The sequence below is a fragment of the Neodiprion fabricii genome, chromosome 1 (genome assembly GCF_021155785.1).
Source record: "Neodiprion fabricii isolate iyNeoFabr1 chromosome 1, iyNeoFabr1.1, whole genome shotgun sequence".
NCBI classification, from domain to species: Eukaryota; Metazoa; Arthropoda; class Insecta; order Hymenoptera; family Diprionidae; genus Neodiprion; species Neodiprion fabricii.
This window is the reverse complement of record NC_060239.1, coordinates 5,620,538-5,638,632: the sequence shown is the minus strand read 5'-3', so window position 1 is coordinate 5,638,632 and position 18,095 is coordinate 5,620,538. Positions and strand designations below refer to the sequence as shown.

Below are 18,095 nucleotides of genomic sequence, written 5' to 3'. Positions count from 1 at the left end.
CAAAATATCGACGGCAATCCTCTTTCATTGTGATAATTATTATATAAAATCATCATAACTATACCCTGTACTCGTACAATTCATCGTTCTTCGCGCAAGATGATTTTTTCGACAGGCAACCGGACACACACGAGTGTATACACGGTTAGCGTTAATAGGGAGCGAAACCGAGTCGAGTCTCTTCGAGGGAATTTTATATCGGACAGAAATTTGACGAGTCTCATTTTGCAGAGAAAATATTTTTTTCTCCCTCCAAAATAAGTCCTCGATATTACGATATTAAAAACGCTCTCTGAAACTGTCATAAGCTCGGGTATTAAGCCAAATGGATATCGCAGAGATTATCTAGTGATAAAATCGCACAATTAAAAGAATCATTTCTTTTTATTCAACGGAATGCGTGACTTCATGCACAGATTGGCCGCATGCGCAGCTCCGAAAGATGTAGTGGAACGAGTTTTGTTATAGCTGCCGCGACGATTGGGGAATGAAAATGGAGTGGATGCCATCTTTAGCGATGACGCGACGTGTATGCGGCGAGGCAGTTCGGTACCGTTGATTCGATTATAATTTTCGTCGCGAACCGGGAACCGGGGGGTCGTTGCTCATATCGTTGAGCATACGCAACCGCAAAATGTGATCGACAAGAGGTGCTGATGAGTCGGACAGGCGGAGTCACGCTTAACGCGTACCAAATACCCGTAAACAAGCTCGCGATCATCTCGGCGCCATCTTAAAATCAGCTGTCACAAGTGAAGCAGACGATACGCAGGTGGGGGATACTTTTTCCTTTTTTTTTTTTTGTCTCCCTCGTTCCTTCACTTTCGTGATTGACGTTGGATGCGTCTGTCCTTTGTACAACCTCTTTATTGATCGACGTTGAAATTCTGTATTTTTCCCAAATTCTTGCCACACTCTATCCACACGTTACCAAGTTCCGAAATATCGCCTTTTCATGGCCAACGCGTTTCTATTTCTAGCCGACACATTAGCTTCACGCAGGTTTGTCATTAGTACAAGAAAACCAATAATTTCCATGCCCAAATATTGCGCAATATGTTTACTACGCTGCGTGATATTTCTCTAAAAATATTCCTTCAATTTTTGATATCTCATGCTTGGTGTAATCTGAATTTTCATCTTTATACTGTAATACAGAGGCGGGGATATGTTTTCATTCTGTCTACTCTTGGGAATGTATAAACGGCTGTCTTCTGTCAAACATCCGTATACGTAGTATTGTTCGTGTTGCAGGAATTGTCTGGACTAATTGCGAGGTCGCGGGGAGATGGAAATAAATCAACCCGATGTTCAACTAGACGACGCATCATTGGGCCTTATTTCTGTATGCGTTAAGGTCGAAGATCAGGAATCTGAATCGAATGACATAGATGTGATATGCGAGGCGAATAACTTGTGTGCCATTGAAATAAAAGAGGGACATTCGTTGATTCACGAATTGGAAACTACTATTTGCAATAACGCCGATGATCTAGAGACTTTGAGTTTGACTTTCAATGCTCTGGAACATAACGTCGTGCGTACGTTGGCTAATAATTTGCCCGAAACTATAACATTGGGAGCTTTGCACCCGGATATAATTAATGAAGAAATTCAAAGACGAATGAGCCAGGCGACCGAAGTCTTTATCGACAACGACGACAGACTGCAAACGATCCCTTACAGCGTTCCTGATTTTTTGGATGGTTTGAGCCTGAATGTTAAAAGAGAAGGGAACGGTATCTACAGCTCGGAATGGTTGTGCATAGACCAGGAGGACACAAGTAGCACCGAACTTGAGTTGAGAGTTTCGAAAGGTGAGAAAGACAGGTCAGAAGAGCCGTTGGACGTCGAGACTGAGACTGCTCCAGCTACAAAGAGAAAAGGAAGGACGCGTGTTTTGAACGAACGTCACAGAGGTAACGTTCAGGGAAAAGTAAATAGTTCAGAAAAGGTAAAGAGGAGATTGAGAAGGAAGGGTAAGCCGCGTCAGGATTACAGAGAGAGGTTGAGAAGGAAAGCGGAGTGCATGAGAGAGAAGCGGAGAAAACTTTACGAGGAAGAAACGGAGGAGGAACGACTGCAGAGGCTGGCTAAAGAGGCTGCTAAGAGAAGGGAAATGAGAATGTATTACGAGACTCCTGAACAGAGGAGAAAAAGACTAGATGCGGAGGCGGCGAGGAAACGAGAGTACAGAATGTACAACGAGACGCCTGAAGAGAGGAGAAAAAGATTGGACCGAGAGGCGGAACGGAGAAGGATAAAAAGATTGACTTTGTACGCAAACGAAACTGCGGAACAGAGAAGGGAAAGGTTGAACAGAGAGTCTGCGAAACGACGAGAAGCTAGATTGAATCAGTATTCAAAGGAGTCGGAAGACCAGAGGAGAGAAAGATTGAGAAAGGATGCCCTAAGAGCAAGGGAAATGAGGTTCACCAGGTCTGCAATTGAAACCGAAGAGGAACGCAGACAAAGGTTAGTAAAAGACGCTCTTAGAAAACGGGAATTAAGAACGCATGGTGGGCATTCTGTGAGCAATTTCACTGAACTTCAAACCGTTCGCAGTTTTGAGGAGTTGAACAATGTGCAGATGAGGGATGACCCCGATAACCAATTGGGGAGCCATTATCTCAGCAACTGGATGATGTGGTTTCAGAACACGCTGACCCAGCCAGTTCATATCGGAGAGCAGACCATCGAGCCTCAGTCCCAAAACAACGGATGAACTCGTCGCATTACTTAGGCCCAACGAATCTAGTATACATATACACGGCACGCGTATATAGAATCCAGAGCTTAGCGTGTATCGAGTAAACTATTAACGGTTTATTTCACGTTCGATTGAACGAATGACGCAAAGGTGCAACGACCATTAATGTTTCCATGTTTCATAATCGAAACACTCGATCTGTAGCCAGTTGTTAACGTCTGGATGGATCCACGAATGAAAATTAAATACGAGCGATAAAAAGAACTTTGAAATTTGCTCTAGAGAATTTAGGGCTTAGAGTTTATTTTGCTGGTGACTGGAACAAACTTCGTTCCACCAGTATATTTTTTATTTCCACAGCGACAATTAGTCTTTAACAAACAATGACAGTTATTTATTAATTAGTTGAGCTTGAATTTAGAGCGGCTGGTACCCACATCTAAACTTTTAAGCGTCAATGATAAGACGCGATCGATGTCCACCCAGCTCAGAAGTTTTGAGAAAATTCGTACTTTAGCAAAGTAGTGAAATCGTAAAGGAAAACTAAGCAGTAGATGGGTAGACAGCTACTGTATACTCTAGTTTTTCGATAAAATTTGTACTACCAACAGAGAATTATAGCTGGAAACAGTTGTACAGCGTGTATAATAATTTTGTTCAAGTTGATGAACTTTGATTATTACTTTTCGTTGTTACTTCAGTTATACCGTGGTCTTTGACCACTGCATTTAATATTTATATATTATACATATTATATTATATAAAATATACATATACATCATACATATATCAATATATACGTATAACGATAAGTTTGTCGCATACATTTGTATTGTTATAATTATACATTGCATCAGTTGTGACAACGAGTGATTATGTACTTTCGTAAACCATACATTACAAGGAGTTTGCCGATGGTTATTAATTATTATTAGAAACAGTTCGAGAGTTAAATCCTTTTTAAATAAATGAGTCAAATCATTTGTCGGCCGTGCTGATCGTTGTTCTTTGTTTTTTTTTTTTTTCAATTTCCTCGTTAAGCCTATAGATGAATAAATTACCAAACAGCACGTTGTACTTGGTTTAGGAAAAAAAAAACCAGCACAGCTAAACGCGACATAGAATTTGATCATTGATAGATCATTCCTATCTATGCCTAAAATCAAATGAATGTATTTTCAACTTCCGAATCTTACTGGTGAGTGGTGAATGAATTTTTCAAATAGTTTCCCAGATTTTTAAAGCAGAACGATTGGTTGAGGATACGCAGGCCTTAACGAAAGAACAAATCAAAAGAAAAGACGTGGCTGTATAAAAGGAGAAAAACAGGACGGACGATCTAAAGCTGCGTTCACACTTCGTTCGTATTTCAGGCTTATATATATATTGCTTACTTAGAAAAAATTCTGTCACCGATGCAAGACAGTCTGTTAAATTCTGCAATTAAAGGGCCTCGCGTCGCAGCCGCGATCAAAAATCGAATCCGCATTTTACGCTTGAAATTTGAATAACAAGCGGAGCACGTAGATGAAATTTTCTCGCCGACATATCTGCCGGCTTTTGATTGGATCCCTGAGTGACGCCAGCCGGGATCGCTGGCGTTTTCTTTCCCTCCCCAGTTCCAGTAACAAATTGTAGCAGCAGATTGTGGACTCGTGGCTGGTCTTCCTAATCAAAATTTACTGTCTCCTTTTCACCGATAATTATTCAATAAATGACAATTTTTTGACACGTACGGGTTCGATAAAAAAAGAAGGAAAACAATGGGAGAGGTTCGGTATACCCGCAATTTATTCCTGCGAGGTATATGCATCATTTACTTATTCGCATTTCTCAGCTTCTACATCCAAATCCCAGGTAAGAACGGCTTATTTTTATCCCTTTAATAGCACCGGTTGCTCTTAGACCTCGTTCAAGACAATCTTACAATTATTCGCTTGTTAACTATTCATGCCAACTCTAATAGACCTCCCCATATTTTCAGTAGTCGGCATTAGCCGCAATTGTCTTTTACCGTAATTAGGCCGGGTGTGAACTAAGTTTTTATCTTACCGAAACGACGGATTCCAGTTGCAGGAAAAATAACGCCTTCGTTTTATCTGTTCGTTTTAAGTGACCGAAAAAAAAAACACGATCACCGTAATTTATAGGCACTTGCTGACAATTTTTTTTCATGCAATTCTGATACTAAGCAAATTCAATTGTTTATTCTCTTACTGGATTGAAAAATAACGTTTTGTATCTCTGAATTTGAAATACCTGTAATTATAATGACTGCGAAGGAGCTGATAGTTTTAATTGTTTAAACATTAAAACAAAACTTATTTTCCTCAATAGGGTTATATGGCAACAACGGAGTCTTACCAGCCAAAGCGCAACTCGACTTGAGGGGTGGTAACACTTTGTCGCAAAGAATAAAACAGAAGCCAACTTTGCTTTGGCTCGCACCATACATAAGCCTAAATACGGAGTATATGCTCGATGTATTGGCGATACTTGGGATTGTTCTCTCATTTACTGGGTAAAATAAGACTTTGTTGATTTCTATTGGTCAAAGTGGCAATTCAAGTCTTCTAAAGCTCCGCAAAAGCTTAAGATCCGTCTCTGCTACTTTATGAAGGTTGTATTTTTGTTTTTCAGATTTATATCGCAAAGGTTTTGCACTGCTCCAGTTTTTGCTGGATTATGGTCTCTCTACTACTCTCTCTATCAAGTTGGACAAACTTTCATGTCGTTTCAGTGGTGAGATTTTTTTCAAACATTTTAACACGAGCTGAACATCCCAATCAAGCTTTATTCACTTTATAAGGCTTTCTAAATAAAATCCAAGGCTAGTCGGTCAGGTATACTTTCAACTATGTATTGAAATAAAACCCAAGAAATATTACATAAGCTTGATCGGAGGCCTGAACAGGACAGTCTACATGAAATTGTAACTCGAGAATCGTATTGACACTCAACACTTGACCAGAGTATCGAATGATGTGTTTGTCAAGGTTACTGCTCACCAATGAGTGCAACTATTTTTACAAATAAAATCTGTATGCTTCCGATATCATGTCTATTTTTAACGAGATGAATTGGACTTGCCAATCTATCAAAAGATATCATCGCTTTCTTTATTTCTCATCTAGTTCGTCACTTTCTTTCCTATATCATCAGTTTTGAATATTTTTTAGCTAAAAGAGTTACTTCCTATAGTAGAAACTGAAATGACAGAACAATCATATTTATTCAATTTTTAAGATTTGTCATCTGATAATGTTGAATTTTTTTTTTCTCTGAAATAACTTTTATTTACAGGGATGTTCTTCTTCTCGAAGCTGGATTCTTGTGCACTATTGTTGCACCCTTCTGGTACCCCCGCCGAGGAAAATCCAGCACTCCATCTACGGCATTGACATTTTGGGCCGTTCGTTGGCTACTCTTTCGATTGATGTTTTCCAGCGGTGTTGTAAAGCTAACTTCTGGCTGTCCGACGTGGTGGGGTTTGGAGGGTATGTGATTTTTTCACTTGAACTATCGTATACGTGATATTGAGCACAATAAATTAGACTTGCAGCTTCAGCTGCTGCTCATACTTTATTTCTCATTATTTAATATCGTAGCAAAAGGATAAGACCCTCAAAAGTGTTCTCGTGCCACAAGCGTTCGCCAAACAAATTAACCGTGATTTATTTTGTTGTTTTCCAGCCTTGAACGTGCATTTTGAGTCACAATGCATTCCTACTCTCTTGGCTTGGTATGCTCATCATCTACCAGCATGGTTTCTTCGCTTAACCACTGTAGGAGCAAACGTTTTCGAGCTCGCAATACCGTTTCTGTTCTTCTTCCCAAATAGAAAAGTTCGCATCACTTCCTTCTACTTGCAAGTAAGCATACATGCAACAAAATAATTTTTTACTTAAACGAGTTCTGTTTAGCATTTCACGTTTTTCCTGCAAATTTAAAGATTATACACAAAGTAGTCTTTTGTATGCTAGATTTCAAAGAAACGGACTTATGGCTTGCCCAGGGCGACCGTTATAAATGGATAAAGTAGTTGAAACAGAGTCACTAACATGTATAAATTGTAATAATTATATTTTAAACCCAGGTATTTCTGCAAGTGAATATTATCGCTACGGGAAATTACAATTTCTTCAATCTGTTAACGATCTGCCTCTCTATATCTTTATTGGACGACCAATTCTTCTACAAGAAGAAAGCAAAAAGCAGTCAATCCGATTTCGTTGATTACTTCTCAACAGTTGTCTGTCTTTTCGTATACGCTGCTGTGATATATGGAACATACGTGTACTACAACTTGAAAATAACCGAAGATTTTACCATTGAGTCTAAGATCGGTAAGCAATGAGATTGACAGAAAATGTACTTTTATATTTTACCACAGTCTCGAAGCTCGAATAAAATTAATCAACAACAATATTGTAAAATAAAATGTTGGGTTTCAGCATTTACAAAAGAGCAGTTTGATCGTGCTCTAGCCACTGTGGTTCCGATCTCTATTTACATGGGTTTAGCATCCCTTGGATTTGTTGTAGCTGAGGCTGTCACCTATTCAATCTTATCTGTCCAAGGAATTGGTAGCAAATTACTCAGCACTTTTACCACCCTTATTTACACTCTTAGTATTGTGTACCTGTTTGGCATTAGTGTTGTAAGTAAAACACTTTATACTACACATTATAATTCTGCAGCTATGCCTGTGTTTGCTCTCTATCCCAAAACGATGTCTGGATTCTCTTTCAACGTTTTTTTATTGATTTTTCTTCACAGGTGCCGTACGCCACGCTCCATTCTTCACACAATTCTACAGTCCCAAGTCTACTCAAGCATATGTATTCAGACGTAGATCATCTCCATCTGGTTAATAGTTACGGATTATTCCGACGAATGACAGGAGTGGGAGGAAGACCAGAAGTTATTATAGAAGGAAGCAACAGCATAGACGGACCTTGGCGAGAATATGAATTCTTATACAAGCCAGGAAATGTCAATAATTCTTTACCTTTTGTTGGTAAGTTGAAAAACGAATCTGCAGTGGCAAGCATGTTGAATATTTAAAAAGTAAAATGGTACATATTCTTGCCGCTGTAACAGTTAACAGACGTAGATATCAATTCAAGTCTTTAGTTATTTGGTAACATTTTCCGTTGAGAAGTAACAAGCAAATTTGCTTTCAATGTTGAGCTCGATAATTAACCGATCATGGTCATTTTTTATAGTACCACATCAGCCTCGTCTAGATTGGCAAATGTGGTTTGCTGCACTAGGAACATACCATCAAAACCCATGGTTAATGTCATTAGCCTATAGACTTTTGTCGGGACAACCGGAAGTACTGGCACTTATTAATCAGGCTCAGAATCCGTTCAGAGACAGCCCGCCTAAATACATAAGAGCAAGCCTCTACCACTATCATTACACCCCATGGAGTCAAAGGTACGAGGACATTAACGTTGCTCACAGGAGGTTTCTAAGTTCCTAGTAATACCTAATTGATAATTCTCGTATGTTAGACACAGTTCGACCTGGTGGACCAGGGAGAAGATTGGCGAATACTTCCCGATCTTCAGCAAAGATCACCCACCACTATTGGAGTATTTATCGAAAATGAAGATCATCCAAGACAAGCCTGATGAGCAGAGTGTGAACCCATCTTTGAAATTAATTCTAGACAGCCTGAGAGCTGTCGCAGGAAGAGTAGAAGCTAGTCTCCTTTTATGGAGTGTATTTACTGCGGGATGTGCAATAATTATGAGCGGTTATAATCGGGTGAAACACTAAATCACGTTGATCAATTGACCTTGTCTAATTTGAAAAGTTGTTGATACTAATACCGTATATTGCAAAAGTCCCATGTGGATTCTAGGTCTGAATAGAAGTAACGAAATCAGACACTATTGAATTGATGTTATACACGACACAATTATCATCATACAAAAGCTGAAAAGACTTCCACATTTGTTAATATCGTATAAACGGATAATTTAGCGTGGAGGCTATTTACTGTACTTGATTACATAGCAGGCATACTTTTTACAAGAAAATGTCAACTACCAAATAACGTTATGAAAGTGGTGGTTATTTAGTTAAACACCATTTGTTGAGGAGATTATATTCTTCTGTTCGACAATGTAAACTATACAATCATGCGGATGATGTACCTATTTGTTGAAGTTTGGACGGTGTAGTTATAACGTAAACGGTCTAAAATGCAGGTGAAATATTTTTAGTAATCCCAACTGGATATAAAGTGTCTGTATCGAGGCTCTCTGAAATATGATTCTTAAATTTGTACTCATTTCTACTTAATTATTCATAATTAAATTCTGGTTGAAATCAATTTTTGAAAAGTTCATTCCACTTATAATTATGTACGTGAAATTAATTTTCTGGCATTCCTGTGAATGTCATTAAAACGCATTTCATTACTTCTAAAATACCAACAAGTAAGATATCTACAGGCGATCCATATAGTTGTGCAGACTTGTCTATGTCTACTAATTGCGTTATCTGATTTCTATATAAAATTAAGTACGTGATGATTGGACCACAGATCCATTCATAATTAAAAATGACAGAATTATAAGTCTACATGGAAGAATTCAATTAGTTATCACTGAAATATCACCGATCCATTTGGATCTGTATTTTATGACTTTTTGAAAACTTACAGTGATCATTTATAGATTTCGTGAACTAATACTTTGTTATGATACTAGTGTTTATTTTTTTTTTAAATTGTGTTTTACATTGTCTTTCCAATATTTTAGTATATGTACTTGTCCAGAAAACAATGTGAACGTTTATTCTAGCTCGTCCTATTTAATTTACTTTTTACTATTATCTCATAATTTTTAAAGTAATAGCTATTTATATGGATTTTTCTTTCAATTTAAATATTACTCACGATTATTACTAACGCGTTGTTAAAAAAAATAAAAGTACATCCAAGGAATTTTTTTGTCTTTTGCACTATCAATTTATTAATTATGCATTTTTCATTTCAAATGTGTTCTATGACTTTGCTTTATAAAACTGAAAGACTAAATAATAAAAAGATAAAATAATCCCAAGTCTTCTATACGCCTTATGTAAATTCGACAAAATAAAGAAAATACCTGAAGTACACTTCATTACTTTGTCATGTGTAATCATCAAAGATCAGTGATAATTATATTCTTATGAGTTGATTTAAAAACCGGCAACGCTTACCGAAGTCTGGGTCACCAGGCTCGATATCTCCCGATTCAATTTCTTCGCCAAATCTGTTTTCAATGTATAATACCATTCAAGCTGGTACTGAGAGTCTGCTGCTGGAGAATACATACTCTAGGTTACTGGAATTCAATGGAATTTGACACAATACAATTAAGTATTTTCGAAGCGGGGTTGCAAACACTGACACGGCGGACAACAGAGAGAAACTTCTGCTGACAATGCGTACGTTCGTTATCTCACGTGTTTCACGCATGTCACGTATGTACATACAAGTCTGACTTCAGGCTCTACTAGTACCAACTGTATTTCAATGTTGGTAACAATTCAACATGTTAATGGATTGTCGAGTTCGATCCACAGATTGAGCACGCAACCCGGTCATTCATTGCAAAATTCGCATCTAATGATCAGGGAGCGTAGTTGCTCTCGTTTATTCGTGGCTAGCTATAAAACAATTAAATCCACACGAAAATGATTGACTTACGTGACATCAACTCGCAAAATTCAGGTAAATTTGAAGTAATGTCGTGTTGCCATATCATGACAAACTTTGTCATTATTCCGAACTTTCAGTGAGTGCATGTGTACGTGTCTATAAAACGTTAAAAGCGAGTCAAGATTCGTCGAATCTTTGTGCTTGTTCGATCTCATATTATGTATTGTCTCACTGCTTCTTTAGAGGCGTATAAATACGCCGATGATCACTCACCAACATCTTAGTATCGTCGCATAACCTCACTTTTCCTCCAACTCTATGGGTCTGAAGTCTACTCCCCACGTGAAACAATTATGCAATAACAAACGCGATACCACTGTCATTAGACTGTCGTAGCGAAATCGAGAACATCGAAATTACGTACAATTCAGCAATGACATTGACAAATATTAGTATGTACTCTAAAGTCTCGGTATATCACCATCAGTACGTGATATTTGCACATAGCGTATAGTTGCAATTTATCGTGCTGACATCATTCTCACCATAGAAATTGTCATGACATCAATCATCAATGATTTTCATGCTAAGATCTTGGGAGATAAGGAAAAGGCTGCACCTTCCGCTACAGAGAATACATTGTCTTCTCAGGGTATTTGGTTTGGTTACCTTGTTAAATTCCTTACATTGCTTACAGTTTGGGAATGTATTTAATTAATACCAAACTTGTTGCTGTCAATATTTCAGTCACCTCACAACCAGGATTGGCACCTCTTAGTCCATATTTGAACTTTGACCCAAGCTACCTGCCTGCCAGCCAGCCGGAATTTATATTCCCTGAAGGAGCTGTGAAACAACGAGGTCGACTTGAATTAGCCTTTAGTCAAATTGGAGCTGCGTGCATAATTGGCGCTGGCCTAGGTGGCACTTCTGGTTTTTATAAAGGAATTAAAGCCACAACCTTAGCTGGACAAACTGGCAACCTTAGGAGAACACAGTGAGTTATTACGTAATAGGATACTTTACAATAAATGGTGTAATATCATAATATCATCTACACTCATTAATCATTCGGCATATCTAGTTTCAATGCGTATTGAGGATTGTACATTTTGAAAATGCAGCAAGATTAGGACAACGCCATAGTTTCGTTGAAAGAATAATTTGAAACTGCATATTATACGTACATCTGAATCGCAATCATTTCCTTTTCTAGGTTGATAAATCATGTAATGAAGCATGGCTCGTCACTGGCAAACACATTAGGAGTCATATCGGTAATGTACAGTGGCTTTGGAGTCATACTTTCTTGGGCTAGAGGAACAGATGACTCTATAAATACTCTTGGAGCTGCGACTGCCACTGGAATGCTATTCAAATCTACATGTGCGTCTTTATTTGCAATTCCCAGCGGACTTGGTTTACTACTGTTAAAACAATTTACCAACATATTGTGCAATTGTTGTGCTCTACAAATTATTTCCAATTGAGTTTGCTTAAATATTTGTTGACGATATTTTAAATTATTCATTTATTAGCGATCAATATAGAGGCTTTTTATCATACAGCAATGAAGATGGTATTATAAATATTTTCAGCTGGATTACGGAAGTGTGCGTCGGGAGGAGGAATTGGATTTGCAATAGCCGCAGCATACTGTCTATGGAATAACCGGGAAACACTTTCACAAATCAGTCATCAACGCATCAATCCGGCGTAAGAGTGTGTGTCTCAAATTCACTTTTAGTCAACCTTGTTTGCTATGAACGATCCTTCTCTTAAATTTTATTGTTATTTCAAGGGCACTTGACTAATAGCTTAATACAGAGAAAAATGTATAATTCTGACGTGCAAAAAATCAGAATTTTCCAAGTATTATACATACAAACTGTTTTGAAGAATAGGAATTGAATTTTTTAATTTTCATCCGTTTTGAAAGATTTTCACGTCATAGTCGCTGTACAATATCAGCTGTCGTAATGAAAATGAGTTGAGTTTTTGTTTGGCTAATAAATTTGAGCAGGAACAGTCGTAGCATGTCCCAAAGTCATTTGGAGCCAATTTTAAAAACGAAATCTCAATTCTCATTAGCTCTTTTAACTGATAGTAGTGAAAATATATTAGTTATTTAAATACATGTGATTTTATTACATATTCGTATACCCACTACCACATGTATTCATTTTACAGTTTACCTGAATCATTAATACTAAACATAGTTTAATTTACAAAAAATTTTAATTACTACAGTTCAGATATTGAAGCTTATCCATCTTAACGCTTCTGACGGTAATAGGGTTTCTTTCAAAAATCCACCTTGGGAAACGAATAATCAGTCTGATGAATCTATCGAAATGAGTACGTTGTTGATTACAGGGTCCTTACCTAAATGATGATAAAATAATTCACAGTAAAACTCTTCGACTTCTAGTTAAATTACTGCGATGTGAACGTGATGTGTACATGAGAATGATAATTGTTCCACAATGCGGTAGATGTTTATTTATAATCTCTGGTAGCATACGCGGCTTGAACTAATTTATAAATACTGTTATTGAATTTCATCGATACTTGGCACAGCAGCTTGCATATTATATTTCATCACTTGCCACGAAAAACGTTCCTCTTCGTAATAAAATGAATCCAATTGAAATGTAGTATGCTGTTATGGGCGTTCACTTCTGGTTTGATATTTAAAGAAGTAATATGTCAGTACCGCTGAATTCGATTGAAAAGTATCGATTTTATTTTGTTCGGAGTACTCCTTGCTTTCTGTTTACTTGACTCTGGTTGAAGAGTTTTTACAGTTTAAAAACTTTCCTAGCTAATTTTAACTAGGTCACTTGAATTAAATGTATTTAAGTTGAACATAAAAATAAAATACACGATTTTCACATTAGAGATTGGCTTCTACTCTGTATCCTTCATGGGCTTCATCCATATTTTTCATACTTAATGTAACATAAAAGATGGTGCTACAACTAACAATTGACATATCTGAAATTACGTTCAATTCTAATTATTTACACACTTGGTTGACTTCGAATCTAATTTTCTTTTCATCAATCTTCACAAGTTTAACATAGATTCTTATTTTTCTTATAGACGGAAATGATCAATTGGCTACCTGCCCATCTAGAGACTAGCATCGATTTCTCCCTGCCCTGTACATAGAAATTTTTTTTTCCATGCATTGTAAGACAACAATGTTTTGTTGTCCATTCAAATAAGCTATACCATAATAAAACAAAATAAAGAAACATGTAAATAAAATGTAATTTGCGTTTATATTCAAACTAAATATATTTTCTTCTAATATTGGATCAAGCCACGGACTATGTGGATCAAGCCATGCGAGCGACATAATGTAACATAACTGTGAAATCGATTACTATTAACATAAGAAGATCTGATTTTACATTCTTCTTCCATATTTCAATTTCTCTCACTATCCTTCGAAAGTTCATATATTCAACCGAGTTAAACAAATATTGGCCTGTCAATATTCGACATATGTGATTTGCATACTAGGTATATACTATGAATGAACGTGCGACTTAGATTATCCCTCAAATTCGATATCCGTTTGTGTATTTTACTTGTATTGTGTTCCCTTGGATCTTTGGTAGAAAAATAATAAAATCTCACATTCGCTGATTCATCGAGCATGGCGTTTAATCTTATCTAAGTTTATCTGATCATGCAGGTTGACCTGATATCATGTACCTGTGGTATAAAATGCGCATAAAACGTTTTCACGTCGTTTAACATATTTAAATATTCCAAGAATTGTGTAGCGTAGAAAGCGGAATTAACAATCTGTGCCAGAATTTAAATCTTATTCATGAGAAATCAAAACTCTTGTGTCGCTTCGGTGCTCGTTTATCAATCAAGCAATAAATGTCAGTGTGTTCCTTGCCAAATAAATTTATCATAACTTGTAGTATGAATATAAAGTGTTGTTTCCGCCCCAAGGTAAACAGTTAATAAATATTAAATAAGAATTCATTCTATTCCATGTACACTCATATGTATATCACAGTTGACACATAATGGAATATTTTCAGCTATCTTCGACGCACTATCCAGCACTATCTCAGTCAGTGGAGTAGTATAGTTTGATCAGCTTTGAACCACATACTCGTTGTTCTGAATGGTTTGAAATTTTCTCGCACTGTGACACCAAATTTATTACGCAGTCACTCGATCATTCAAGTGTGAAAATCGCAATACTGTCGCAATAATCACAATTTGAAAATGTACATGAGATGTGTCACTGGTACAATCGATAAACTGCATCCTTCGGTAAATTTAATGCACCACTTTCCAGAAGCAGAAATAATATTGAGTGAAATGTTTCATTTAGACTAAATATTAGGTGAGAATAAGATATCTGCAAATTAAAGACTGAGGCTGAGGACCATATTTGTTGAATAATTCGAAAATATTCAAATTCTAAAACACTAAAAAGTTTTCTGTATCCTGCTGTAAAATTAATCCAAGGTGGTGAATAGTTATTTTGTATTCCATTTCTGACATGCTGTGTATTTGTGTAGCAAAATTAATTGGTAGTTATCGTGTTCTGCATTTAGCATCAGACACCGGTATATACTCTGTTTAATATAAACTGTAACCCTCAGTTTCTTGGCAACGCTTACAAATAGTACGGTTCTCTCCGTTCCGGAGAACACTCAGCTCAGTTTCCATGGAAATACACGACTTTTAAGTTTTCTGAGCAGAACAAAGTATGAAGAAAAATCCAATATAAATAAATGATAAGTACAGTGTAAATAAGGTAGTGAAAACGATGAGTGTGTAATAGCATATTTACGTTCAAACTGTAGGCGATATATGCGCAATGCGCGTCTGATTTTGACTGTACCGATTAAAGTTTAGAATACTTGAAACATGTCAAGTATCGAATTATATGCAAAAAGTGAACAAGCTGAAAAGCAACTTGCAGTTTTGTATTCGGTCTCTGCAATCTTGTCAACGACATCCACAATTTGTCTGCTCATAGTATGGCAGCACTGGGCTTGGACTCTAGATGTTTGTATTAGCGTAGATTGTGGGTGTATTTTGTATGGTGTCAACACATTCAGTACTTTTATGGGGGGCGATGTTAAGCTGTGCCATTTCACATCATATGGTCTAGTTCCGGTACTGACTGTCGGGCTGGTTCTTGCAATTTATCATGGTTACAGAACATGCATTAACAGAAACTTAGGGGATCCTAAACAGATTCAAATGACATCTTCATCCGACCATAGGTAAATAACACGTTAACTCTGGAATAAATACCTGATAAATTAAATTTAATTGATACGTTGTTGAATGCAGCGAACTCGAAATAAACAAATAATTTCATTCCTCAGGGCACAGCAGGGAAATGTCGTTGTGGTGGGACCCAAACGAAGAACTATTTGTAAGCGATGGCTTTTAGCTGGATTTTTAGGAGTGTTCATCTTTTTTCTCTCCCTATCACATGCTGTACTGTTAACTGACGGGTACTATAAAACCTGTAACCAATATCGAAGGAACATGGTTCAACTCTTAGGATCGAGCGGTCGTGAAGTTCAGGTATTGTGGACGTTATCGTATTCTGTAATCAATCTAAATTAATTTCAATCGTAAATCAGAACGAAAGGGAGAAGCATAATAAATTGCTGTAACTTTCACATCAGTTTTAGAAACTACAAAAGTATTATTGCTGACAAAAGCCTCAACTTTTCAGGTGATTCATAATCGCTTATCTTGTGGAGCCGTGTTTGATTACATGGATTATCTACAGCCAGATGCTAATAACTGGAGACGCGGGGATGAGATCAATACCGGACTATCCTTGCAATTAGCTATTACAACCAGTTGGTTTAACTTGTTCGCATGGATAGGTATTCTTACTATAAACTTTCTCATGGCTAGAGAGAGGCAGATTGATTTGAATGGGAAAAGTTGTTGTTGCTGGTGACTACAAATTATATTTCATTACTAAAGATCAAATATTATTTCGATAATTGATATCCATAATAATTGACGAGTGAACCAACAAATACCAGTAATATCTAGTTATCTATTGAATTTCAAGGAATTACTCATAACGCAAATTGTCTTAGAACTCCGATATTGATCTTAGGTATACCGTAATGCAAACAACATATTTAGACTTGACGTATACATACATCAGACACATGACACCTTAGTATGAGTTAAAGTATTTTTTAAAAGATATACTATGAAAAAATTGTTTATTTCTCATATCACATGATAATAGACTTTATTTGTAGCTGTCTTCTTTTTTTTATACATATAGGTACATTTTTATTCATTTCATGTATGTACATTGTACATCATTCAATTAATCACTCAAATGATAAATGTAATAAATAATATTACATTAAAGCCGCCTTAGTAGACAAAACAGTTCAGCACATAAATGAATATTCATACCACTGAATATTCCATCAGCCAAGTATTGAAACTTTCGAATATATTATATTTGTCCTAAGAATAGTAAGAATATGGTTGAATTAATATTGTAGACCTGCACTATACTTGCATCTAGTACATTCGATAAGAAATGTGGACAACTATACATATAATAATTTTAATAACAATATAATATAGTAAAACAACAAAACTGTATACATAAATAAATATACGGCTGTAATCTCTTGAAAAAAAATATTTCGAAAACGTCGACAACATTTGATTTAGAAAACTCATGATTTCAGTTATAAAATGAAGGCAAAGCAGGGTAATAGATTCATCGTAGCAACAATTCCTCGCACATTGTGAAGAAATTTGATTATTTAAGAACGCGACAAGTGTGGTTCTTAAATTACCATTACCGACTTGACAATAACTGTTGGCATATTAACATAACAAAGATGCTGATGTCAAATAAATGCTAACGTTATTTCTCTACTTCAACCTCAGGCACACCTCATTAATTTGTGTATATGTATACTATCTCGTACCTTTGTAATTTAAAATACAATTACAAGTTTAAACGGAATTTTTTTAAATGCTGAAACATTTGCTTTACAGACCGTGAATAAATCGAAGTTAGAGAGACACAGGTTACAGAAAAACAAAGATTCATTTACGCATCCCTACGAAGAATAGAAAAACGACAAATTAAAAGCAATAAATATGCAGTTACTAGAAGCTATCAAGGGGTGGAATGTGATCAATGTTGTTTCAACTCACAAGTATTCAAGGAAATCTAAACATATATTACAACCCTTGCATTCAATAGTTGATAAATAGTAGCAATTTTATGAAGCATTTTTTTTTTTTTTCGAAAATATCCTGCTTCCCATTCTCATATTTAATAAATCTGGTAATATGGGAATAGTAGAAATAATCGTAAATTAATAACAATAATATTAATAATAATAATATTAATAACAATGGCGTGAAAATACCTTCAATATTTGGTCCGTATGGATTTGAACTTAAGATGGTGAAGAAAAATTTTATTTATACGAAATCGGAAATTGATTTCATAAAGTACGAATCCAAATTTAGTTATCAGTAGCTAAGCCTGATCATTATTTTCGTGAGAAACGTTTGAGTGAAACCCAATGATAAATCTAATTTACTCTGGGTTTTCGACTCTCAAAAATACATATTAGCTTAAAACCTAATCGGTTCTCTGTGGAAAATGACGATAGAGCCAAGCTTTGAAACTGATTTAATAAAAGGAAGGCACCTAAATAT

At 36.2% G+C, this 18,095-nt stretch overlaps 4 protein-coding genes and 1 long non-coding RNA gene across 11 annotated transcripts; 4 read left to right on the top strand and 1 right to left on the bottom strand.

Annotated features, from left to right (window-relative positions):
* Positions 1-473: 473 nt before the first annotated feature.
* LOC124175733 (trichohyalin-like) lies at positions 474-3,696 on the top strand. 4 transcript variants are annotated; one of them, XM_046556224.1, is made up of 3 exons: positions 474-772; positions 1,255-2,475; positions 2,657-3,696. In XM_046556224.1, the coding sequence occupies exons 2-3, from the start codon at positions 1,289-1,291 to the stop codon at positions 2,664-2,666; spliced, it is 1,197 nt and encodes a 398-aa protein (XP_046412180.1). In that variant the 5' UTR covers positions 474-772; positions 1,255-1,288; the 3' UTR covers positions 2,667-3,696. The 4 variants fall into 4 exon arrangements, with proteins under 4 accessions (XP_046412180.1, XP_046412150.1, XP_046412171.1 ...); XM_046556215.1 differs by having other exon boundaries at positions 476-772; positions 2,566-3,696; XM_046556194.1 differs by having other exon boundaries at positions 1,255-3,696.
* Positions 3,697-4,231: 535 nt separating this feature from the next.
* On the top strand, positions 4,232-9,847 carry LOC124175729 (lipase maturation factor 2-like). The gene is made up of 10 exons (XM_046556179.1): positions 4,232-4,567; positions 5,048-5,231; positions 5,351-5,452; positions 6,014-6,207; positions 6,404-6,582; positions 6,807-7,056; positions 7,165-7,370; positions 7,490-7,730; positions 7,939-8,155; positions 8,233-9,847. The coding sequence occupies exons 1-10, from the start codon at positions 4,474-4,476 to the stop codon at positions 8,498-8,500; spliced, it is 1,935 nt and encodes a 644-aa protein (XP_046412135.1). The 5' UTR covers positions 4,232-4,473; the 3' UTR covers positions 8,501-9,847.
* Positions 5,924-7,534, bottom strand: LOC124175746. The gene is made up of 2 exons (XR_006869227.1): positions 7,396-7,534; positions 5,924-6,572 (listed from the first exon to the last, which is right to left on the bottom strand). It is a non-coding gene; the product is annotated as an uncharacterized LOC124175746 (long non-coding RNA).
* Positions 9,848-10,264: 417 nt separating the features above from the next.
* LOC124174433 (mitochondrial import inner membrane translocase subunit Tim23) lies at positions 10,265-13,661 on the top strand. 4 transcript variants are annotated; one of them, XM_046553595.1, is made up of 5 exons: positions 10,265-10,445; positions 11,121-11,370; positions 11,590-11,759; positions 11,972-12,089; positions 13,479-13,661. In XM_046553595.1, the coding sequence occupies exons 1-5, from the start codon at positions 10,409-10,411 to the stop codon at positions 13,486-13,488; spliced, it is 585 nt and encodes a 194-aa protein (XP_046409551.1). In that variant the 5' UTR covers positions 10,265-10,408; the 3' UTR covers positions 13,489-13,661. The 4 variants fall into 4 exon arrangements, with proteins under 4 accessions (XP_046409551.1, XP_046409552.1, XP_046409550.1 ...); XM_046553594.1 differs by lacking the exon at positions 10,265-10,445 and adding an exon at positions 10,638-11,025 and having other exon boundaries at positions 11,972-12,097; XM_046553593.1 differs by lacking the exon at positions 10,265-10,445 and adding an exon at positions 10,639-11,025.
* Positions 13,662-13,860: 199 nt separating this feature from the next.
* On the top strand, positions 13,861-18,006 carry LOC124174432. Its single transcript, XM_046553592.1, has 5 exons — positions 13,861-14,348; positions 14,441-15,643; positions 15,749-15,953; positions 16,108-16,401; positions 16,450-18,006. Exons 2-4 carry the CDS (start codon positions 15,282-15,284, stop codon positions 16,339-16,341), a joined length of 801 nt encoding a protein of 266 aa, XP_046409548.1. The 5' UTR covers positions 13,861-14,348; positions 14,441-15,281; the 3' UTR covers positions 16,342-16,401; positions 16,450-18,006.
* Positions 18,007-18,095: the final 89 nt, after the last annotated feature.